Raw genomic sequence first — 25,063 nt, 5'->3', positions numbered from 1 at the left:
AGATCTGAGGAGGTTTGTTGTTCTAGCCTGCAGCTACAAATCGATCTATCAGAAACTTCACTGGCCCAGTTAATCACTTCATTCCTAGAGAGAGCGAGAGAGACAACAACCCAGAGGCGAGAAAAGGTCCTGATTCCATTTGAGTCATTTGTTTTAATTGTGGGGCTTCAGTGCTTGAGCTTGAATTAATTAATGGCTGATATTTTCACAGTTTGATTATTTTGGTTTATATTTCAAATATATTTACATTTTTTTTTCATTGAAAATTATTTCATAAAAATCAATTATATACAATTTAGAGTTGCAGTAGGAGTATTTATGCCAGTATAATTTGTCTCCTTTACATTGTCATTAAATGTGTAGAATATGGTACTAAAGAAAATAGAACATGGAGCATTAATACTTTTTTAAAAAATGTATTAATGCAACAGTATATCATTTGTACCACTGCAACAGACACATGCAGAGATCTGTTACCGACAGTATATATACCGGTACTTTATTTTCTTTGTTATTCATATGATATCTATCAGTCTTGATCTTATCATATTAAAATGAATTGATACTGTGAGCTGTCATAAGATAGAAAATGTCCACTGAATCTGCTGGAGGATCAATGAGAAATTTATCAAACAGCCTCACTTTAGCCATGTAACGTAAACATGTTCAGTCTGAAAAGAGGAACACTGTGTGTTGGTCACATACGCTCTTAGCATATGTCTGCAGAACAGAAGTGCAAATTTACCCATGTTCTGTTTCCTTTAACGCATGTGCGTTCAAACAAAACATTAATAAAACTGTTATTAAACTTCAAACTTGAACTGAATATATGAACATGTTTCTCTCTCTCTCTCTGTGTGTGTGTGTGTGTGTGTGTGTATTGACAGGTGTCTGACAAGCCCAAAGCCAGAGGCACTGCCTTAAGGTAAGACAAATAGCCAGACTCTTTGTTGGAAAGATATGATTTATTAATCTCAATGGCACATTTAAACAAAATGGATCAAAGTTAATCACATTCTGTATATACCAACTTGACAGATGTGGTTTGCTACATGTTGATTTGAGTGAGAGAAAAGTCTGCATTTGATCGTTTAGCTAAAGCATCATCCTTCTTTATTTTTTGGTGGCCAGTATGTCTATAAATAAATGCTCTTTGTCCTGAAAACGTACATTTGAAACAGCCGTGATCAGGGCTGGATGATTCTCTGGCTGTTTTTCTTTAGTTGTTGTTGGAGGTCGAAGGTGTCACTGTGACTGTGGAACAGCCAGGGCCTCAGACACAACCCCCAGTGGGTGTGTACACATCTACTGTTTTACTAAATATCAACTTTAATCTAAAGGGTGCAGAGGCTCAGGTTACTGGATGCTGTGAGTGTGGATCACAGATTCTCTCTGCGGAATGAGAGACGTTTGAAGGTTATTTTAAATTCAACCACTGTTAAGCTTTCTGGAGGTGTAGGGACTCTAATTCACTGAAGCATCTGTGATGGCAGGTGCCCACTTGATAACCTCAGTCTGCACTCACACACTCAGCTCTGTACCATTAGAAATTAGGCAGCAGATGTGCTCTATACACACGATTTGTAGGTTAGTGCATAAATCTGAAGAGGGCTTCTGCATGCTCATCTGGGATTACATACACATAGATAATGATACAAGGTCACTGAGTAAGGTTTCCTTATTTCTCTTTTTGCTAAATGTAATCTCATTATGGTTTAACACAAAATTAACATTTGAAGTTCTTCCAAAATAGAGCTTATGGTGAACATATGGGTGAATATCAAGGTGACGTTTTGCTGAAATAAACCCTGGCTGCAACGTTGGATGTTGTTTGTTTGGGTTTTTTTTTTATTATTATTTATTTTATCCTCTTCTTTAACCTTCTTCTTCTTTAACATTGCTTTGGGATAAAATATTGTCTTTAAGTCCAATTCTGAAATACTTCACTTGAGAATTTCCATTTTATGCTACAATCTACCTCTACCAGACTGTAATAATAAAGCTCAGTGAATAAATAATAAAGCTCAGGTGACTGTCTAAATCAGCCTTAACAGAACCAAATTCACTGTTGCTTCTTTAAATTTTACCATGCACAATAAAGGCTAAAAGAGAGACAAGAGAAGCTCATATTATTGTTTATACTGATACCAGAATCTCCTTGGAGCAAATAGTCTGAATGTCCAACATCTAATTTATGGGGAAAGCTTTAACTTCTCATGCTGGTCCCAGTTTTAAATTTAGACTAAGATAAATCTAGCAGGCGGTTTATGATAACTTTTCTTGTCTTTGTAATTTCTGCAAAGTCTATTTCTGTTTCCCACAGATACATCCTGTGTGGGCTGCACAGTGCAGCACATTATTGTCTTCCTATAACATCATTAGAAATTTTTTAGTTGCATTTCTACTGTCACAAAACATTGGAGAGACTTCAGCTGATTTTGTCATGGAGATGAATTTCTCACAAGTTAGGTTTTTTCTTTTTTTTTCTTTTCTTTTTTGCTTGTGTGTTGTATAGCTCAGACTGGTGCGTAAGAATATAAGAATCTTTTATAAATGAGCCTCATTGCGTTCACAGTCTGAAGACATTAGTATGCATGTCTGGAGTGTGACTGTGTGTGTGTGTGTGTGTGTGTGAAAGAGAGAGAGAGAGAGAGAGAGAGAAAGACAGAGACAGACAGAGAGAGGGAGAGTGCTGTGTGTCTGTGTGTGCCCCAGGCCATGTGTTACTCTGCTACCGCTAATGAGCCCATTCACTCTGCGGCCCAATCTACTCAGCAACACACACACACACACGCGCACACACACACACACGTCCGCAGGGATGTGGGACTAGAGATGCTGCAAGTGATCCACTAGCTATGTCCCCCATGGAGAGCAGCACACACACATACTCTCTCTCTCACACACACACACACACACTCATTCTCCTCTCTCTCACCCACGTTCCTTGCCACCATCCATACAGTAACACACACATTTTTTTTTAATCTTTGCTCTGACAACCTCACCCACATACTAATCATTATTCTGCTGCCACACACACACACACATTCATACAACCACCCACCCCATCCATCCCACCAAAGTTTATATTCAACCTCTTGCCTGTATTTTCTTCATCATATCTGACCTGCATCTTTTTGTCTTTGGTGTATATATACACCAGGAAAACTGTCTTGAGTTATGTCAATTTGTCTTTTGACTGTTGTTTTAGTGGTAACAGCATTGGAGGTCATAGTATAATGAGTATCGTTATTTTAGTTAGTGGTACTGTGAAGTGAATGTTCACAGCAGAGCTGTTTATAGGACTTCTGTATCCACTGCTGGGGTGAACACTGACTCAAAACTTCATTCAGACATGGTGAAATCAATAGGCCCATACAGAATAACTCAACAGAGATTATTGAGCTCACTTTCATGATCAATAATAAGAACAGGCTACTGATACAGCTTGTTAAGACAGCGTGTCCTGTGCTCTGTACCCCGACAGAAAACTTTACAGGTTTTTGGCATTAAGGTTAAGTGGCGCAATGCACCCTGCCAGTCAGGGGGATCAAGTGTGACACAAGTTCAAATGTGACGCATTCCTTCAAACACCGTCACTCCTGCTGCTGCCAGGGAGCATTACACTACATATGTAGGAATGGAAACCCATTATAGCCTTCCCCCGCAGTACAGCCCCGGGCTAACACACACGCACACACACACACACACACACAGACAGCACACACAACCACAAATGCACACACTAGTGCACACATTGTGATTGCTGGAAACCATTTGCAACGAAGCTTTTGAAAAAGTGAAAAAGTTCTGTTTTTCAGACTTAAAATTCATCATTTATGACACGCAAGCAACCAGCTCTAATAAATGCGCCATATGATTTTTGTTTGATGCATGAGACACAGTCTTAGTACTGTATGTTTAACTTGACTAATTACACAGCAAGTGAGGATTACAAGCTGATTTGTTCTGAGTGATTAGGGGATGAGATGATAGAGACACATGTACACTCACACACTCACTCACTCGCACACACACACATACACACCATAGAGCCATACACAAATGCCTGCTTACATTATTACATGTCACACTGAAGTTCTCTTTTCTTTAACAGATTTATACATGAAAATTAAAAAATCGATAGCAATAGATTCACTTAGCGTCACATACAGAGCAAGCGACCCAAGGGAGGGAAAGTCCTGAATGAAAAGAGGAAGTAAAGATAGCACTCATAAACAAACAAAACTTATAAAAGTCATAAAATGAAATATTTTCAATACTTCTTGTTAAACAGAGTATTCATTTTTTTGTTTCAAAGTACGTGAAAAACATAATAGTAGAAATTGTAGCAAGAATATTAAAAAAAAAACACCAGAAGTGTTGCCTTTCATCTCTGCTTGCCAAAGACTATGTTTCAAGCCCAAACTGGCTCTTCATGAGGTTGATAGATGTCAAACTGACTCAAGTGTGTGTCATTGAATGTAAAATGCCAGTCCCTCTCATGAATGTTAAACTGTACCCTTCAAAATAGGTTATTGCTAAATCCACCTAGGAACTTGGAGGGATTTATATCACCTCATGCTCCTTTCATAATTTAGCCCAATAAGTGACGATGGGTGTATAAGGGATATTCCTCTACCTCTGCTTCCCTTATACACCAGTGCCTTGTTAGTGGGTCAGATAGCTTTATATATTGGGCAGGCTGTGACAGAGTAACTGCAATAGCTTCATAAATCCTCTCAAGATACTCCACATATCACAGGTTTACATGCACCCCCGAGTCAGATTAAACAAGCACACATGCGAGTATGCATGCGAATACATGCACACACACACACACGCTGGAGTGTTCACACACACAAGTGTGCGAGTGATTGCGAGAGAGACAGAGAGAGAGAGATTGTAAAGCCAGCTGTGCTGCGGGAAACCCTGCCAAGTGAGGGCAGAACCAGTGAGCTGAAGGCAGATGATAAGATGACAGATGAACTGAGCCCAGATGGTCTCCATATCTTCACTTCTCAGTCCTGTAATACCCTTATAATTCTACATATTTTCACCTGGTTCTTCAGTCTTTTTTAGAAACCTGTTTTTACATGTTTTTACATGTTTTACTTTTTTTTTTTTGGTCACATTTTTTTTCTGCTGGTTGCAGTTTATGTGAGCCATGGCCTGTCTGGCTCCAAGCCATTTGCTCCATTGTTTTCAGAGGCTGATCAATTCAGGTTTCCAGCAGAAGTGATTAGGATGAGAGGAAAAATGCTGCAACTATCTATTGTATGCTGATCGTCCTCATGTTCAATTTCTGCTGGTTAATTAATGGCGACACAGGCCAAACTGAGCCACAGTGTGTAACACATATGGACCCCGGAAGGTTTAAAAGAGCAATTGGAGGAAAATCTAATGATTATAGGATGATAATATTTGCTTCTTTTCTGAACCCATGTTTGAGGAATGGGACATCGCAGTATGTGGAAGTAACTGATAGATCAAGGATCTGTGTACACAGCATCCCAACTAAACACAATAAGTGTGTTTTAACCTATATAACCAGTGATGTCTGCAAACATTAATACTACTAAGTGTATAATTACACAATCATATATTGAGCTGCAAACTCCCCAATTATCCTGGAACTCAACCTGAGTACTGGCTGCTGTTTATAATTACTGTATTCAAAAGTTATTGAAAAACCTGAAGAAAGAAATAGTTTGCTTTTGTGTTTTCTTAGCACCTGTTGTTTTTGGGTGTTGTATTACATTATTTTTTGTCTCAGGTAGTTTGATATATCACCAAAGGTTCAGTCATGCACAGCTTGTACAGGTCTTCACTGTAATGTGTACAGTGTAGTAATGAAGACCAAGGAGGAAATATAAAATCAGACCCATTTTAATCTTCAAGAGAGACTCCCTGAATAAAAATAGCAGGAACAGGGCAGGCTGTGCGCTTCATAAGGGAGTCAAGAGTCTTCAGGACACAATCAATAAATGCGGGTGGTACACAAGAAATTTGCTCATGTCAAGCCTTAACATGTAAACTGTCAGTCTAAAGGGGGAAAACGGCCCTTACATCCCGTCTCAGGTGACCAAACAGGCTGAACCCTCGGGAGAAGAGCAAAGCGGAGGGTAAAAATCAGCCACAACCTGCTACCACATCCTGTGAGATGAATAAGTCATGATAAGCTGATAAGTCATGATAAGATGGTAATGAGTCGTGATATGTTGGTAGCAGCCCAGTGGTGCAAAACCTGACACAAAGGACAGCTTGAAGAAAAGTGCAGTTGACTTCCAAGAAAAACAACACCTAACTATAAACTTAACATAATATTTGCTGAATATACGAAGTGGCAGCTAAATTGAAGTTTGCAGATGTTAACAGATTGTGTGAATCAGTAAAATTAGTCTATGACATCGGTGGGTTTTTTTTCCACCATTATGTCAGTTATATAAAACATAGCTATAACATTTAGCACTGATAAATGCAGATTGGACCTTTAACTGAGTGTTCTTTGTGTATTTAATGAGTGACAGCAAAGCTGAACTCCATTTCAATATAATTTCATTGATGTCAGTTCAGTTCAAGTAAAACATGAGGACTGATGAGATGAGGCGGAGTGGCAGGAACAGGAAATGTTGATGAACACAGACTCAGTGCAAATTTGTGCCGACTTGAAATCTTATTTGAATATTAATCTCTGCTTTGCTAGTCTGCTACAGGATAGTTAGCAGAAGTCACATATCAATCAGTCTTTTGAAGTTCAGATTGTGTTATCAGGTGTTCAGACTGGAGACAGATGACTGAAATATGATCCAGTGAGTCCAGTGTGATTAATCAATCACAGTTTGTAATGACATGAGACTGGATTTTACAGACAGATCATCACACAGTCATTTTGTCCTTAGCTGTGATGATCACTGGGTAAACTTGCAGAAATTTACCACTCGTGTTACAAAGCAATCTTGCACTGTGCTTAGATGCATTTCACCAGCCAAGAAGGAAGATGGTGTTGAACTGCCTTGTGGCAAAATGTGTGCATCAGTCGCCTCACAGAAATTAGAGAAGGGGGGGACTTTTTTCATGTAGTGGTGTTGGTTGCCTAAACGCAGCCTCATAATGACAAAATGTTTCAGTGGCCCCGACAGGAAACAGCAGTAACTCTCAGGTGTGCTGTAAGAAGTGACTCGGACCCATCATTGGTGCCAGCGACGAATACTGGCAGATTTGTAAGTCACTGTGTATCCAAGTGTGGCTGCTAGCTGTGGGGTGTCGTGTGTATCTTGTGAGGCCCACTGGACATATCAAACCAACAGATCATTTTGTCAAGGCTGTGAGGCTTTCATTTCCCCTGTTGTGCTTGTGATTTTATCACACAAATAAACAGACAGACAGCAAAACCTCCACTGGAGCCTGCAGATCTGACAAAGGCTATTTTGTAAGTCTTATCACTGTTACTTATGCAACATTGACACAGGCATACACACAGAAAACAGGGAGAGAAGAAAGAGACCTGTATTGATGTAGAAGATAAAGAGAAGACAGAAAGACACCTGCATGAAACACTGAAAAGGAAATTGTTTTAATATAGTTTTTTTTTATATATATATATACTGTTTGTGTTATGTTCTCCTCAGTTCGTTATGTGCTGTGTGGGGCTGAAAAGAGATAATGAATGCATTAGGAAACAATGTCAGCAATGTGTGGCTGATAATGAGAACTGATGAGGAAATTAGACTTGAATACAATACACAAAAATACCTTAAAGCAGATGGGTAAAACTTTGCTTTGTGGAGGGAGCAGATATTTCAAATAGTAACTGGGTGTCCATCAAGTCAATCCACATGTAATCCTTTGCTGAGACTTGAACAAACTCACTCCCGGATGAAGTTTATATGCCTTAACTTCAACAGAAATTCACAAAAATCCATTTAAAATGTCCAGTAAAATGTTGGTCTGCACCAGCTGGCATTTCATTTTAATTTGGCATCGACTACAGCCTTAAATTATTTTCGACGGCTGGTGGCTGATTCCTGAGAAGAAGAAAAAAAAAAGGAGGAAAGCAAGCCAGATGTAATGCTTTTCTCTCACACACACACACAAACACACACACACACACTCATCTCCTTTCATCTTGTTCCTTTAGCACATACTGTTTATGTTGCCAGAATAAAAAAGGTTATGTGCACTCAACTGAAAATCCCACTGAGAGGAAAAGACACTCATGCTTTCCTTTAACTTAACATGGCACTATTTAAAACAAAAGTACAAATAAAATCAGTTTGGGCAATACAGACTCGTACTTTCAGTCAATTCTGCTTTTTTGGCAATTGAAAGGATGACATAAAATGTCATAAAAAATGTCCTTTCACATGTACTAAATTTGCCTCGTGTACAATTTTTGCACACAACCCACTGAAGAGTTTCTGGCTTCAATTAAAAGAGGCATTTCGTGTTGTAAACATCCAATAATTAGGCAGCGAACACAAAATGACATGTCGCAGCCTTAAATCATTCATCCTACTGTGGACAGTTTCAGAATCACAGGCTCATACAGGACAAAGCTCAGCAATCCCAGAAATCCTTTCTTACCCAGCATTTCCAGCTCTAAAGACAAATGAGAACAGCACACGTCTGCACACATCTTGATTTCCTGCCAAATGTCTTATCGACAATGTGGGTTAGCCCACTGAGGGGTTGTGATTTGTTTCCCAGAGTTAAAATGTAGGCACTCATCAAAACAATAAGGTGCTCTGAATGAAATGAGTGCATGAATAAAAAGTGTCCACCAAATTATTTTTTCTAGTGCAATGAGAAGCAGTTGGATTGTATCTGAGATGCAGATCCTCTCCAGATGATTGTTATTGTCCAGTGAAAATAAGAGCTGGATTTTATAAGCTACATAAACACTTGAATGTTTATGTCCAGTGCTGCAGCTCTAATTAAGGACCCTGAAGTCAAGAGTTCTTTAATTTTATTTCTTCAGTGGTTTTAGTAACTTTGGGGGGAGTTAAATTCATTTAAAGACAAATATATTTGTTGCTTTCAGTCTTTCTTACAGTCTGTATTTTTTGTCTTGTGTCTTCTGTTGGATTTCACCAACAGTAATGAGTCTATTCTACAGGAAGCTGCAGGTGATTCACAAGACTCTCGGCTCTCTTTAGTTACACATCAAATTATTCTTTAAAAGCAATGAGCGGCATGAAAACCGAGCAGAGACAAAAGTCCAGGAAATGTCTTTTATCACCATCTGCCTGACATCTTTGCTTCAATCTTCCAGTAATCCCTGTAGGCTGAAACAATGTTTGACAAGTGTGATCCAAGCAACGTCACTTCTCAATGATTTTAAAATATAATTTATCAGATTACGTCTTGTTTGCTCTTCAGCAGTGATAGCAGCTAGTGAACATAACACATACACATGAATCCAATGGGAAAAAAAATTATACTTGTAAAACAGATCACCAGATGTGAATATTAATATTGGACAAATCTGAAAACCCCAAGGTTATGTTTAATGAAAGTGTCTGAAGTCGGTCCCTGACTATATTAACCCCTGTGAGTGTACATTTCATGCATGATATATGGTCTTCAACTATTGAGTGTCTTTTCTTGAGGGAATGTGAATGATAATATATGTGCACATAGTGTTACAGCATGTTTAAATCAGTAGCAGTCAATATTTTTATATTAACAATATATCAGATGTTTATGCACAATTTGAAAGGTGACTCTTGCGGTGATAAAACCTGGAGAGAATTACCACCAGACTCCACAGTTCCCATCAGCCCCATCGAGCATTGTAGCGTCCCTCAGATCTTTGTTTTGCTGTTACAGCCAGTATCTTTATTGTTTCTCTCACACCTCTGATAAACCTGCCGTATGTTACCTGCTCAGCCCCAGATGGCAGACATGCAAAGTCAGTGACTAGCTGATGAACACAGTGGAACATTGAGCAGCTGAATAGCCAGATATTTCCCTCAGGAAGTTGATGGAGCCCAAAACAGATTTAAAAGGAGGCTGAATATCTGGCTTGCATTCATAAAGTGACCAGATACATGAATCAGAGAGGATGTCTGTGTTGTTTTGTGCAAGTAGGAAAGGGTTTGCTAATATGTTTGCAATCAACCTTTACTGTGATATAATGTCAGTTTGGTGTTTACAGCTTACAGCTTACCGATAATGCACTAAATTCCTATGGTTATTAATCTGTTTTGAAACTATACATATATTTCAAGCTGCATTACTCACTCTGTTTATTGGATGCGCAAACAGTGCTTAATGTGGTGCATTTTCTCTTACAGCCTTGTCTGCAGCACTCCTATTGTATTTCCTTGCCCTGCCTACAGGAATATACTGCCAAGTTTTCTCTGTCTGCGTTTGGCCTCATCAGTAATTTCCACGGGATGTTTAGGAGTAATGTGGATGAAAGAAATTCAAATTCTGCTGCTAGAAAAGCTGAATGTAATGAGCAGTAATTTACTTAATGGGAATCTCATGTCTGATTTCTTGTTTTATTGTGAGCCTGATTTGCCAGCCTGTACCAGCAATGAAAACCAGAATGAAAACTCATAAAGACGAGAGCTTGCTGTTCTTTGTAGCTGCTCGCATTGTGAGTAGAAGTAGAAGCAGAATCTAAATGGCTTTTTCATATTGTTCAAAACAGTTCAGAAGCTGCTTTAATATGTTGTCCAAACACACAACTGGCAGGGGTTGCATGGAGGAGGGTCTGCATGGGAAGACTGAAACGCACAAACTCAACACAACGTGTATGCTGGGAGTTAAACGTGATGCTTTGCCAATATTGTTTCAAATGTGATGCTAACAGAGCAAACTGAGGTGGAAATTTAATTGAAATTGAAAGAGAGAGGGAGGAAGAAACAAAGGGAAGAGATGAGTAATGATAGAAGAAGAAAAACAGGGCAGAGACTGCGTTCATACAGTATCTGTCAGTTTGTGTGTGTGTGTGTGTGTGTGTTGCCTGCGGAACAGTTGATGGATTTGCTGCTTGACTGCTCACACAGATTGGTGCCTGCTGTGATGGCAGCCTTGAACTGAAATTACGTGCACACTAACACACACGCGCACACACTCAAAGAGAACTACACATAATTACAATTTCTGTGTGTGTGCAAACGCATTAGTGTGTATTCTTAAGTTGGGACGAGCGGCCGTGTTGCCTCTAGGAGGCCATTTCAAAGCGCTGTGCAGGATGGATGAACACAAGGCCAACCAAAGCACCAGAGAGGATGAGACAATTGAACAGGTTCAAAACGTTGTGATTATGCCTTTCTTCGAAGCCGTTTATTATATTCTGTGTCAGATGATTCGTCTTTATTGAATCAGCAGTAGGGTGGCTGGCTTTCCTAATCATTATCCTTTTTAAAAAATTGGTGAAATGAGACAAAAAAAAAAAAGCAACATAAACAGAAATTAATTTATACAGCTTAGAGAGATTTCTGGTTTACTTATGCTGACTGTGGTCTGCTAATTAAGGGAGTTGGAGTGGATTATGAATTATCTTGATCTTGTTTTTATCACACTGTATAGAATTTCTCCCTTCACATATAAATAGAGTGTCATCTCTGAGGTTAATGTGCTGTCTTCAAAAATCAGTCAAAAACAATCTACAGTAAAGCTTATGTTGGGGCTCTTCTACAGAAGATAGCCTGGATGACTGAGAATCTACACAGACAAATCTACAGTAACTTGAACTAACAAATGGATATATAGCTGAAAGTCAGTTTAGTGAGGTTATGTGCTGTAAAGGCAAGAAATCAATTCTTTATTTTTTAAATATATTCACAATAATGAGAGAAGAGCCATAAGCCAGGATGCACAGCTTCCCTTTAAGACTCAGAGTCTCTGAACTAAAGAGAATGAAATGAAAAACCAAAGCCATGGGACAAAGCAGGGACAATAGAGAAAGTCATGTCCCAGCAGATGCCTTAAATAACCTGACAGTGATTGAGACTAACTGGCATCATGAGTCAGTCAAGATGACAGGGCTTCATTCAACAGCGATGAGGAAAACATCCTTTCTACCATGCATGCAAGTTTCATTTGTAAGTTGTTTATTTGCAGGAGTCGTCAACAGGCTGACAGAAGCTCAGCCATTTCTCCATTACAAAGGTGAAATGATAGAATTGAGTTTGTTTGGCTGTAATATTTTTAGGAGTGGAAAGAAGTAAAAGAGCTGAGGTCACATTTGTTAACCTACAGTTTTCTAACATATCATTATTATTATTATTATGTATAATTATACATCACTATAGTGCACTGAGTCCATTCTGATAGCAAATTCACTGTCTCCTGCGGTGAATTTCATCATACTAAATTAAAGATACTATATGTAGTATTTCAACATTAAAATGTCTAAAAACAACAAGACTTTTGTCATGCATTTTGTTGAGTTGTGTGCTTGCATCAATCCCACATTTCCAACAGTGTTCAAACCGCAGAGAAACCTTTGTAGTTTTTCAAGCTAACGGTGCTTTACATTTGCTTGCCCATCACTATGACTTCCGAGAGAGAGTCAGACAGTAAGGAACGTTACCTCATCCATCAACATTTCTGCATGAGTCACAGATAGATTTTCATCAGCGGTGGTGGTTGTTTAACAATGAAGACATGATCCCACTGCACTTCTGTCTTTTGTTTCGTTTTGATGCCCAACAGCAGACACTACACGCTGTAATGCTTAAGTAGAACGGTGTTCTCAATTTGCAGATTGAATTTTGTTTTTCTTTTCAGTTCTGCCAGACAGAGCTAGCAGGTGGTTCATCTAAAATAATAGAGCATGGGCATCCGTGTGTGTGTCCCCCCCGCTAAGTGTGAAACTGTAACCCCGTTAGTAGTGACAGCAGACAGGGATGTGCTTTTTCACCATCGACTGTCTTTGTTTTGTTACCCTGTGATAGGACAGTCCTTGATGGGTTTGTCTTCCTTTCTTTCTTTTTCTTTCTTTCTGTCTGTCTGTCTGTCTGTGTCCCTGTCTGTAGTGGCGCATCAGGGAGCAGCAGTGAATCAGAGAGCAGCTCAGAGTCAGACACAGACGAGTCAGAGAGCAGCTCGAGCGACAGCGAGTATAATCAGGCCTCCCGCACAAACACTCCTGAGGTAGGATGACGACTTTCTACTTGCAAATGTGTTTATTTGAATGCCATCTATCTCTGTGCAAGCACGTGGATGAAACCTATGGAACAGATAACGTAAGCAGAGCTGAACTTTTTTTTTCATGTGAAGTAACAAATTAATTTTTTTTGTGGAAGAACCCTCATGTTGTTTAACAAACATTCAGAACAGTTACCACATATGTGTATTTCTAACCCCAGTTTGGAGACAACCAATCATCACTGGACTTATTCGGGGTCTTGTTTATGCCAAATGCTGAAGCTTTCAAATTCTAATTTTGCTGGCAGAGGTAACATTATCTTTTGTTACAGAAATTCCAGTCATTAAGGAATCGTTCAACAATTGGCAGTGACAGATACTGACAATGTCAAGTGTGTCTCCAGCTCTGACAAGCGTCTCCAATTTTGTTTACATCTCATAAAGAGACAGATGTGCTTTCATTACCTTTTTTATTCTCCCTGATTCACCACTATTCACTTCACATTGTGTCTGAAAGCGTACGCATTAAATGAGCTCATCCCACGGTCTCTGGGTGGTGCTCTGAAACTCATAAAACTCCAACTGCAGAAAGCTGAATTATAACTTTATTTATCATGTTATTTTAATGGCTCAACGCAGTCTGGTTTCAGAGGCTTGTGCACTCACCCACTGAGAGAAAGAGAGAGACGAGCACAGAAAGAGAAAAAAGAAAAAAGCTATTCATAGGCAGTTTAGTGAAATCCACAGCGGAAAAGAAGTTATCTTTCCTGTCTGCAAAAAATAAATACATACAATTTTTAATTATGTGACTTGCCTTGAGTCAAATTACATTTTCCTGTGAAGGTGACACTATGGATGGTTGGAACACAACCATCCTAACCAAGCTGAGGTGTTGTGGAGTGTATTTGCTTCTGAAATGCTTAATAATAAAGTTGTTTCCCCAATAAAGCCTGAGCCCCCCTCCACCAACAAGTGGCAGCTGGACAGCTGGTTGAACAAGGTCCAGGCCCAAACTAAACCCCTGGCTCCACCACAGCAGGAACATCATGGCACAAGTGAGTATAGACTTTAACATCTCCTGCAAGTGCAATTGGTTTCCAATTCTGATTGAACTGGAATCTTTATTCTGGTCTAATGGTCTTCTTTCCAGACACCATCACCCAGGGTCCAGAGACTTTCTCTCCAGGGAGTGAAGCACCAGGAGTGGCTACGGCTGCTAAGTCCAAGCCCTGTGGATCCAGCAGCACTCCTGTTCCAGCTGCACCAGCAGTGGAACACAAGGATACAAGGGGAGCCTTATGGTATTATATGGATTATATGGATTAACTTTTCAGATTTTATCTGTTGAATGAATTAATGAATGATCTGCTAACAGAAGGGTAAATAATTTGTGTGTAAAACTGTGTCCAAAATGTGTCTCTAACCATAAAAGAAAAAATAATTTAGCTCTTGTGGAAATTATCTGAAAAGCCCTTCAAACGCAGTTAAATTAACACACTCAAAACACTGAAGGGTTTAAAGCCAACAAATGTTATAGTGTAATTACAATACAGAAAACAAACAAATCTTAGCACAAGAAGTCAGAAGAAATATCTGAAAATAAATAAAGAAAAAGAGCTTTAGGATCTTCAAACAACCAACAAACAAAGACAAAACTGATTGGTCTTCTGCCCCTCCTACAAGAAAATAAGCCAGTCAGTCTTAGCAGTAGTTAAAATTTAACATCAACAACATCATAAACGGGACACACACAAGCCCACGAGTTCATCACGAACTTATCATTGGGACAAGATGTTTTCGTCTAGGAACTTTTACTGCATAAGACAAAAACACAGAAATACAGCTGCAGCCCTTCACAAAACATATTCAAAGAGTAAATTGTATGAATAAGTAATAAATCTTAATGCTTCATATTATATGAATATCACACAGCCCAAGCAGAGAGAAGGCCAAGGCTAAGCTCAGTCAGAAGGCCTCAGGAGAGGGTCAGAGGTCAAAGATGAGGCTATCACCGGGCCTGCTGCCTGGGCCAGAGGTCACGACCCCCAGGAGGAACACCACAGGAAAGAAACAGCCCAGACGGACAGACAGGTCAAACGGTGTGGAGGATAATCAGAACCAGACATGGAGCAGAGCAAACCAGCACAGGTAAGGAAGGGAGGGAGGAGACACCCATCCCTTTAAGATGAAAGATCTTCAAGTCGGACAAGACTGATTAAAAAGATACAAAACAAAGCTATCTATCTATCTATCTATCTATCTATCTATCTATCTATCTATCTATCTATCTATCTATCCATCTATCAATCTATATATTCAGGGTGTACACAGTCAAGAGTGACAATGTTCAGTGTCACTCCCACATCTGTCCCAAAAAGAGCTCAGGTTGAGTAGAAGTCAGCTCAGACTACGTGCCCAGCTTGATGTTTGCTTAATTTGAAGAATGAAACAAAAAAAAGACTTTCAAGCTTCATTTCTTTGTTCTTTTCTCCTTCAATCCATTCACATCACATCCAAACAAGTTCAGCTGAATACACGCTCTTTTCAATTATTTTATGCTATCTTTTTTCTTTTTTTTTTCATTTTAATGCACATTAACCCTCTGGAGGTGGGCATTTCAAACATTATCTTGTACTGTCTATCAGTGTAAAGCCTTGCTCAAGAGTGATTATGATTTGGATTGGGACTCTTCCTCTTATTCTGTGTTTTTTCCCTCATTGCAGCCCTGCAGCTAGGGAGAAGGACAACCTGTTGCCTCCTCCTTCCCAGGAGCATCAGAACCCCCCGAGGCCACGAAGCAAACACCCCAGTGGGAAAACAGCCCCCAGGAAAGAACCTCGCAATGCTGCCAACAACAACGCAGTAACTCCACCAGCAGCGCTACAGCAAACCCCAGTATCAATACCTGCTGTCAGTGTAAACCAGGTTAGTTTTTTGGAGAGGAGGGGGTAAGTTTGGGATGTAGAGTTTATTTCTTCTGACTGTCTTTTAATGGCTGGCTCATGTTAATACTAATTTCTCAAAGTCAATCCACAAATTATTTATTACTTTTAAAATACATTTGGCACACTGAAATGGTAAGGACTGTCATCTGGGACTAACATCTGGGATATTTAAAGACACAGTTTAAAGCACGCAACACTTTCCAAGTATCCTGTAATGATCACATCGTCCTTACTGTCTCAGGATGATTTGTCAAAGTCATAACTTTCCACAGGATAAAAAATGTATTATTACATGACTGGTAAGGCTTAACACTGAGTGGTTTTATCGAAGTATAGAAAGTGAGAGAGGGAGTCAAAGAGACGGAACTGAATTATCGACCAGCGTCTTAACCTATAATGATTTAACGCCCTTTGGTTTTATGAAGATTAGCTTCAAGAAAGAAAGAAAGAAGGAAAAAAAATGATTATTATAAGCTCGCTTCATGTAACTAAGACATAGAAAAGGACAGGAACAAACCATCCTGACCTTTACTTTACTTTTTCAAGAAAGTGTAGATAAATAGATTAGTTAAATAACACTTATTCATACAAAATAATAAAGGAAAATGTCTCTTAGGTTACATCAGTAAAACATCCACTGAAGTACAGTTGACATAGGAAAGAGATGAATATACACGCTCATCTTTGGAGGAACAAACAGAAGTGAGCATTACTTCATGCAGCGCAATCTAGAATTAATACAAGAATGTGGTTTGTTTTGACCTGTCATGACATAATTCTGAAGATAGTAAACTCACAGAGGCAAATTAGAAACAATGTTGAAATGTTGCTAAGTAAAAAATGTAGTAGTCAATTCTTCATGTTTTTCCTTGATGAAACATTCTAAATAATTAAACTGCATATTGATGCAATGGTTTTGAGATTTAGTCTGTCTAAGTACTGTCTCACTAAGTATACTTTCTTGTTTATTGCAAGCTGGCATCTAAGCCTGATAACAAGAGTAGTAGTTAAGTATTTTAGACACTCCCAAAGGTGTTGAATGGGGTTGAGGTCAGGGCTCTGTGTGGGCCAGTCAAGTTCTTCCACACCAAACTCATCCAGCCATGTCTTTATGGAGCTTTGCTTTGTGCACTGGGACACAGTCATGCTGGAATAGAAAAGGACCTTCAACAAACTACTGCCACAAAATTGGAAGCATAGCATTGTGCAAAATGTCTTGGTATGCTGAAGCATTAAGATTTCCCTTCACTGGAAGTAAGGGGCTGAGCCCAACCCCAGAAAAACAGCCCCTTGAAGAGGGTTGTCTGGATACTTTTGTCTATATACCGTATTTTTTTTTTTTTATGTCCACTTTTCAGATTAGCCACAGCAACACTTATGGGTGGGCGCATATGAATAATGATTAATAGAATTATTCAATCAATCAACTCTAAGCACTCTCCCCTTTGTCTTGGCAGGACAAGAGGAAACACAGAGGTCCGAACACCAGAATCACACCCAAGTCCAGAGAATTCATCGAAACAGATTCCTCCTCCTCCTCCTCTGAATGCCAGTCAGATTCAGAGGAAGCGATGAAAATCCCTGCTCTGCCATCTCAGATGACACGCTCTGTGATTAACACACAGTCTGGGTCCAGCACACACATGCACACGCCTCTTCTCCCATGCCTTACCTCGGTCGGCAGTATGGGAACCTTTGGAGGGAAGGGACTTCGAGTCAAAGATGGTAGCAATGTGACCACTAATGGTAGTAGCAGTAGTAACAGTAGCATCAACAGTGGCAGTAATGGCAGCAGTAGCAGCTGTAACTCCCTCAGCATTAGCAGCATAAGTGGTTCATTTGACACTTCTGTTCCTGATCCTGGAGGGTTAGGCGGACAGTGCAAAGACCTGGAGTCCATGTCACCGCCCTCCAACATGGGTCATGAGGTTGTTCCTCTCTCCCCTCTGAGGGAATACCAAGAGATTCAGAGTTTATGGGTGAAAATTGACCTGAGTTTTCTCAGCAGGGTGCCTGGTCAGGTTTTGGGGGAAAGATCCAGAGCAGGAACCACAGAAAGGGGTGTAAGTGAAGGAAGACAGGGGGAGAGGGAGAGGATGGTGGTGGTGGAGAGAGAAAAACAGAAGCAAGAAGAGAGAGAGTGGCCAGGATTGAGAGAGAGGCAGAAGGTACCCAAAGGGGAGAAACAGGAAGAAGAAAATGAGCGATTAGTGCAGGACAGAGAGAGGCAAGGTGACAGAGACAGATTAACGGAGAGAGAAAGGCAAATGGACAGAGAGGACAGAGAGAGACTGGGGCTTGGGGAGAGGCAGAGGACGACAGGGAGAGACAGAGAGAAGGTATGCCAAGGTCTGGGGGTCCTGGATAACCCCCCAGTGCAAGAGCAGAGTAATGCCAGGCTGGCCGGCAGGACAGAAAGAGGAGAGACTGGAGGCAAACACAGGAGGCAGGCAGGTGGAAACATCATGGGCCCAACAGAAAAACACACCAGCAAGAGCAAGAGAAAACATAAGGTGTTTTTCTTTACTCTTTCATTGAAATTCTCTTTACATCAGCACCAGTTTAAGTCCCTAACCATTTTCAATTTTGCTCAAATATTTTATTTCCAACCTTCAAATCAGTGTCCCGTCTGTCTCAGATGTACATATTGAACTTGGATAAAGTGTTGTTTTTTTTATCCCTTCTGTATTCCAGTCTGAACACAGTGAATCAGTCAATGGCAATAAGAAGCTGCGGTTGGACAAAGACTGTCAGCTCCTCCCACCCTGCATCTCTCCAATACACAACCAGAAGAACAGCTCCACAGAGTGAGTATTAATGTACTTTGCACAAACAGTACATTGGCTCCCTAAAGGACTAAACTAGAATGAAATGGATCTGATAATTTAATGAAAATTTGATGCAATCATGTATGTAGATCAGAGTCACTGGTGTATTAAATCAGTAAGGTTCAGCCCTCATTGACTGGTGTGCAGTAAGTCTCGGGGTTTGTAATCTGACATTCATCAAAAATCAAAAGTACGCTACTTAAAACACAAAACATATCATGTTTATCTTTGATTCTTTGCAAGTCTGTTTAATGCACTTCCTTTCTCATAAAACATTTCCACTAGATGAGGTTTCATTTGCAACCTACACAACATGGACAAAAGTATTGGTAAAAAGTATTGACACCTGATCATTACACCAGCAGGGACATTAATGACATGGCATTCTAAATACATAGACATTAATGTTGAATTGGGACATACCACACCTGAATGCAATAATAAAGAAGTTTGTCCTAATACTTTTGTCTATACGGTGTACATTCTTTACACCCATGTTGGCTTGCTACCAGTATTCTTCTTCATTCCCTTTCTTTGCAAGTTATTCCTCTTATCAGCAGATGGTGGAAATAACTTCCCAGATATCATGAAGCCATCAGCAGAACTTGCTTCATCAGCATGAACATCTTCGTTCGTGTATACAAAAATCTATTCAAACGTGGACCCTTAAAAACACTCCCCCCACTAGAGTCACTAGCTGTTCAAGAACTCCGCAGGGTGTAACTCTCTCACACCAAAGCAAATTTCTTGCAGTACTTGTACTGCACACACTGATTCCTAGAACCTTCTGAAGATCACAGCCTGATGATATCAGAAGTGCAGATGTTGGAATTTAAACACTGGAATTACTGTGTTTATTTTGCAATTACTTTGTGTTTTCTCGCTGTTTCTCCCTGCTCTGTCTGTCACAAACAAGTGGGTTGTGGACAATGTGATTGAACCATGTAACAGAAAAGTAATTCACTGTCATGCAGTGGTGATGTCAGTTCAAACTGTGTTAGCGAATAAGGAGGGCAGGCATCCAAGCCCATCATCAATTAAAATTTAAAGTACTCTTCCCAAAGTTATTCCTGTACTCTTTGCCTTTCCCCGTTCTTCCCTTCATACACTACATTCTCATGTGACCGACACAAACAGAAGAAGAGTCAGAGTATCTTTAGGAAGGCTTAAAATTTTTAATGTGGTGATAAAGTCATTGGAGAGATGAGTGCAATTCACACTGTGACACAGTAGTGACAAATTGTGCATTTCAGCTTTCTGTGTGAATTATTCAAAACAGACTAAGCTTGCTGTCGTTATAAATAAGCTTCAATATGACAGCTACAGAGGACATATTTTCTTCGCTTTTCTCAGTGTTACCAAAGAGTACGGAGTGAGGAAAGGTGGGAGGGAAAGTGGAGGTGACCTGGACTTGAACCCAGGACACTGTGCGGCAGACATTTCAGTATCTCTTTATTATCCAAGAAGCTTTTCAAGGAAACTGTAAAGTGGATGATGTGATCATCCTGCTCAGACTCATTCAGCAAATTTTAACCTGTAAATTCAGCAAATTCGGCCAGTTATCAACCTGTTTTTACCATTAAGGTCATATTTTCTCTTCAGATAATTAGAAAAGCTCTCTGTATTTGACAGTTCAGTGATCAGTTGAAATTTCAGTTTAAATAATGTTTGATTGCAATCACAAACATCATCTCTTTTTGCAGTCAGAAATAATGAAATGTCTGGCTCTGCAGCAACAATGCATCATCTTTCCTTTCACCAGACACGGTCTCTGTCTATGCTGACTGCTAGCTGACAATATTCTGACAAATTAAAAAACTAGGGGCCACCATCAAAAAACCAGAAAATAAAACATTTAAAATTTTCCCTCATCTATTGAGATTTTTGTTCTCAGAGGAGAACATTGGACAGGTGGCTTGCAGAGTGTATCTGTATGCAGTAGCAGACAAAAAAAAAGCAACTTAATTTCATTTTAATCTTCCCACCTGGCCAAGTAACTGTTGAGTCATTGCAAATGTATTATAGATGAATGTTTTGCATATACACTTGGGTCATCTTGGGCTATGGGACTGTAAAATTTTTAACTTATTATCCCTTTTCCTGTGTGCACGCACACATACACACACACACTGGCATCCACTTTCAGATGAACACACACAAATGCACGCAAATTAGCATAGTTATGCACACATCAATTATGCTGTACACAGACACAAAAGCAGATGCACAGTCTCACATATTCACACACGCACACACAACAGCAGCTAATTAGTCTTTGTCTCCCCGGTTTTGTGTGTTATCACTAATGTCGAGGCTCGGGGCGCTGTTCTGCGAGCTCAGCAACTTTTCTCACTGCATCAAACCCCCAGAGTTCCCAGGCAGAGGAAAATCATAAAAATATTATCCGCTGTGTTGCAAACAATATGAGTCACAAGAGCTGCAATAAGGTAGCTGAGGGAATAATTGTTGATGCTCCAGCAGGGAAGGCAGAAGTAAAACAATTTTAGAAGGAAAATATTATTCAGTAATTGCAAATTAAGTTGCAACCAGATAGTTGGACTTTTTAGCCTAGCTTATATAGGTTGGATTTAAATGCTGAATGTTTGTGTTGTTATGTGTACTCTTCAGGTGTTTGGAAGTGTAAGAGGAGTGTTAGATGTGACAAATGAACAGAAAGTTGAAACAATATTAGTATACAGTGTAATGAGAGGATCTCAGTTCAAAGCGTTATGTTCCGGAAAGCGAGTCTGTGAAAAAATCCATCAGCAGCTCAAGAGGAGTGAGGTGGAGTTAGAGTTTGTTTGGAGGGTAAGGAGGCAGGGCAGTTGCAATTGGTAGAAGATGGACAGAATTTCAGTGAGAATAGCATATTATATTTATATATAATCATTTATATTAATTATACTTTATGATCAGGTTTTTTTTTTTTCCAAAAAGTCTGATATTCAAAAGCTGATCATTACAGGAATTACTGTTTGAAATAAACGATTGTCAGTTTAGCCACTAATATACATAGATTGTTGCCTTTTCTACATGAGGCATGTGAGTTTGCAGTGGGTTTTGCATTAGTGATTATATGAGATTTTTCAGCAATCCTCTTTTTATCAGTTATGATTAGTTCCTGTTATTGTCAAGATTAGTTGTGATCCGTTAAAGAACACATGGCACATAAGTACTAACTAATAAACACAAATTACTTATTTACTTATTAACATTAACATTAACATTAACACATTGACAGCTGAATAACCGACCTTCCCCTGACAGGTCAGAGCTGTTTTGGCAACACGAGGGGGACCTATAAAATATCAAGCAGGTGGATTTAATGTTGCTGCTGATCAGTCTAGAGTAGACATCCTACCTGAAATACAACCACTGTTGGCAACCAGTGAGGCTTCAAATACAGTACGGCTTCAACCCTCTCATTCTCACATGCCACTATCAGGTGTTAGTTGACAAAAGAAAGTAAATCACACTCAGTGAACAAGCTGAAAACTTATACCATAAATAAACATAGAGTGAATTTGTGTCTTTCTGTGTTTGTGTCTATGTTCAGTAGCTCTCTAAACAGGAAGCAGTCTCGGCGGCGTGATGAGAAGCTGCTTCCACCCCTCCTGTCTCCCCTTTCTGATGATCCCCCTCGCAAACGAATCTGCGACAGCAGTTCCGCTCTCAGCCAGGAGGTCAGCAGCGGTGGGATGCTGCCCTGCTCCACCTCTTCCACTTCCTCTCACAGACACAGGAGAGGCGAAGGCAAGGCATCGTCACATACGAGGAATGGCAGCGTAAGTGCTCAAGATTACTGTTAACGTGTCAGCATTTAAATAAGCAAGTATGTCGTTTTCCAAATAATACACCCAGGTCTTAAGAGAGACCACTGATGATAACTTGAAAATAACCTGAAAATTATGCATGTCCTCCAGGTAGATTACTTGGCTCTGCTGCTTCAGTGTCCACAGTTTGGTACACGCTATGTTTGAGTGATAGTGGGCCAGTGGCATTATCTTCTCAATGCAAAATTGAGTTGCTTGCCTGACACTATTCCACAAATAACCCTCGAGGTAATGGCATGCCATTTTTAAAAAGTGTGAATCTACAGCATGACACACATCTCCCCTCATGTGAGTCATGTTCCTTCCCTGCAAATGGTCTGAATATCAGTAGCCAAAGTGACTAAAATGTCTAAGATTTCTTTCTTGTAGTCCATTGAAAACAAAAAGACATTTGTTTAAAAAAAAAGCTCCTTGTAAATTAAACGTAAAAGTAAGGATTTATAGCATTACATTAATACATCTGAATAAATTGTTCATGATTGTCCAATTCCTTCAAACCTCCACACAGTGACAGACAGTTACAGCCAAACTGCTAATTCAGCTAGCAAAGTGAATCCATCTCAATGAATTAGAAGCCAGCAATAAAATTTAAGCAGCTGGCTGATGAAAGCCACACATTGTAATACAAATAAATGCTATTATAACCATGTATTTAATGTCCTCTGTACTACAGGAAACAGATCCCCATGGCGAGAAGCCCATTGGGGACGGTTACCATGCAAACGAACAGTCAGACTCGGAGATGTGGTCAGAACCTGTGCCAGAACCTGCTGAATCTCGCAAACCCAAACTGTCATTTAACGACACGTATGTAGAAACATAGCATGTTCCACACACGCCAACATGTGCACTTATTTTTAAGTCTGTATTTGAACATTGATAAGTCATCACCAGATTCATATTGACTGCTTAGTTGTGGTTGAAATTTACCGAGATGATGCTTTATCCCCTCTCTTCCCTTTGCAGACTGTACTTAACTCCTTCGATTCTTGTGTCAGTAATTCCCCCAATTCCAGGAGACAGCATGTGTTTCCTGTTTACATGGAACTGTGTCCTGAAGAGAAGTGATGTGTGTGTGTGTGTGTGTGTGTGTGTGTGTTTCCATCAAAAGATTCCTATTGTCCTCTGGCTCTGCTGAGACAAGTACAGGCATTCATGTAAGACAGAGTGGGGATTTCTCAGAGAGTTTTCTGTATTCAAGTATAATTACAGTAAACATTGCATTTTACATTAAGGCCCACCAGGCTGAGTTTGACAGGTGGATTGCTCAGTGTTACCACGGGAAATTGTTTTATGGTGCACTGCTTTTCTAAGACTTAAAATTTTTAGTTTCTGGAGCCTGGTATGAGTACTAGTCTCCTACTGTTTCCACCACTAATTTATATTTCAAGTAATTAATTCTAAATGTATTTATAAAATATTTCTATATAAACCAAACATGCATGAACTGATATCGAATTGAATCAGTTCATTTAAAAGAACAAAGACATGAATTTATTTATTATTTAAACATACAAAAAAAGGCAAGACATGCACAAGTTAATTAAAAAAACAAAGTCTGAGTCTGAATCTAGACCCAGCTTAGATCCTGGGTTGGACCATATATACGAGGAACCAAGTTAGATGAACAACCTCTAGTGCATTCTCATGTCTGTCATTCTCTCTTATGTTGAGACAACACATCTGATTTCTCTTCACGCTGTGTATCGAATGTTTTTAGACAATACTCTTCAGACAATACTGATGGCTTATAATTGTACTGAAGGAAATATCTGTGGCTCCCTCATCACAGGTCTGATTGTGTTGAAACCTGGAAAGATGCTGAATGTTGTTACTTATTTGCCCCAAAGAGTCCCAGAATTATTCAGGAAGCAACATGTTTTGTTCTTGTGCTCAGGTTACACAAAGCCTGAGGTATGTATGCCAAAGTAGGCTGCTGTACATAACTAACTGCAAGCTCCTCGTAGCCAGTGATTATGTAAATCACTCCAACATGTAGGGTCTTTTTTTTTCTTTCTATTTTTTTTCATTTTGTTGAATGACGTGTCGGTGTAGATATTTACATTCTTTCACTGTGCTGTTCCCAGGGTCCATAGTGCAGATTACTACATGCAGGAGGCGAAGAGACTGAAGCACAAGGCTGATGCTTTGGTAAGACGTTGACCACTGATCACTGAAAGACACTGCCTTTGTGTACATACAGAGATAGCTGGAACATTATTTGAAATGATCTACAGTCCAGATTGTACTTTTGTGTGTACCTCATGTGCATCATTGCTCGTGTGTGCACAGCTAACCTCCAAAGAATGAAAATCTATTTCATATCAAGGACTGTACAGTATAATTT

At 39.6% G+C, this 25,063-nt stretch overlaps 1 protein-coding gene across 1 annotated transcript in view; it reads left to right on the top strand.

The window, feature by feature from the left end:
* Nucleotides 1–25,063, top strand: part of aff2 (AF4/FMR2 family, member 2) — a 99,255-nt gene that overhangs the window by 65,884 nt on the left and 8,308 nt on the right. Inside the window, 11 exon segments of the mRNA XM_046407057.1 lie at nucleotides 888–925; nucleotides 12,999–13,116; nucleotides 14,060–14,165; nucleotides 14,261–14,411; nucleotides 15,043–15,258; nucleotides 15,834–16,035; nucleotides 17,513–18,568; nucleotides 18,750–18,862; nucleotides 22,440–22,668; nucleotides 23,390–23,523; nucleotides 24,804–24,867. Coding sequence (XP_046263013.1) covers nucleotides 888–925; nucleotides 12,999–13,116; nucleotides 14,060–14,165; nucleotides 14,261–14,411; nucleotides 15,043–15,258; nucleotides 15,834–16,035; nucleotides 17,513–18,568; nucleotides 18,750–18,862; nucleotides 22,440–22,668; nucleotides 23,390–23,523; nucleotides 24,804–24,867 — 2,427 coding nt within the window.

Source organism: Scatophagus argus, chromosome 12 (genome assembly GCF_020382885.2).
Source record: "Scatophagus argus isolate fScaArg1 chromosome 12, fScaArg1.pri, whole genome shotgun sequence".
Taxonomy (NCBI): domain Eukaryota; kingdom Metazoa; phylum Chordata; class Actinopteri; family Scatophagidae; genus Scatophagus; species Scatophagus argus.
The sequence above is the reverse complement of the archived record's forward strand: the minus strand, read 5'-3'. Positions and strand labels throughout refer to the sequence as shown.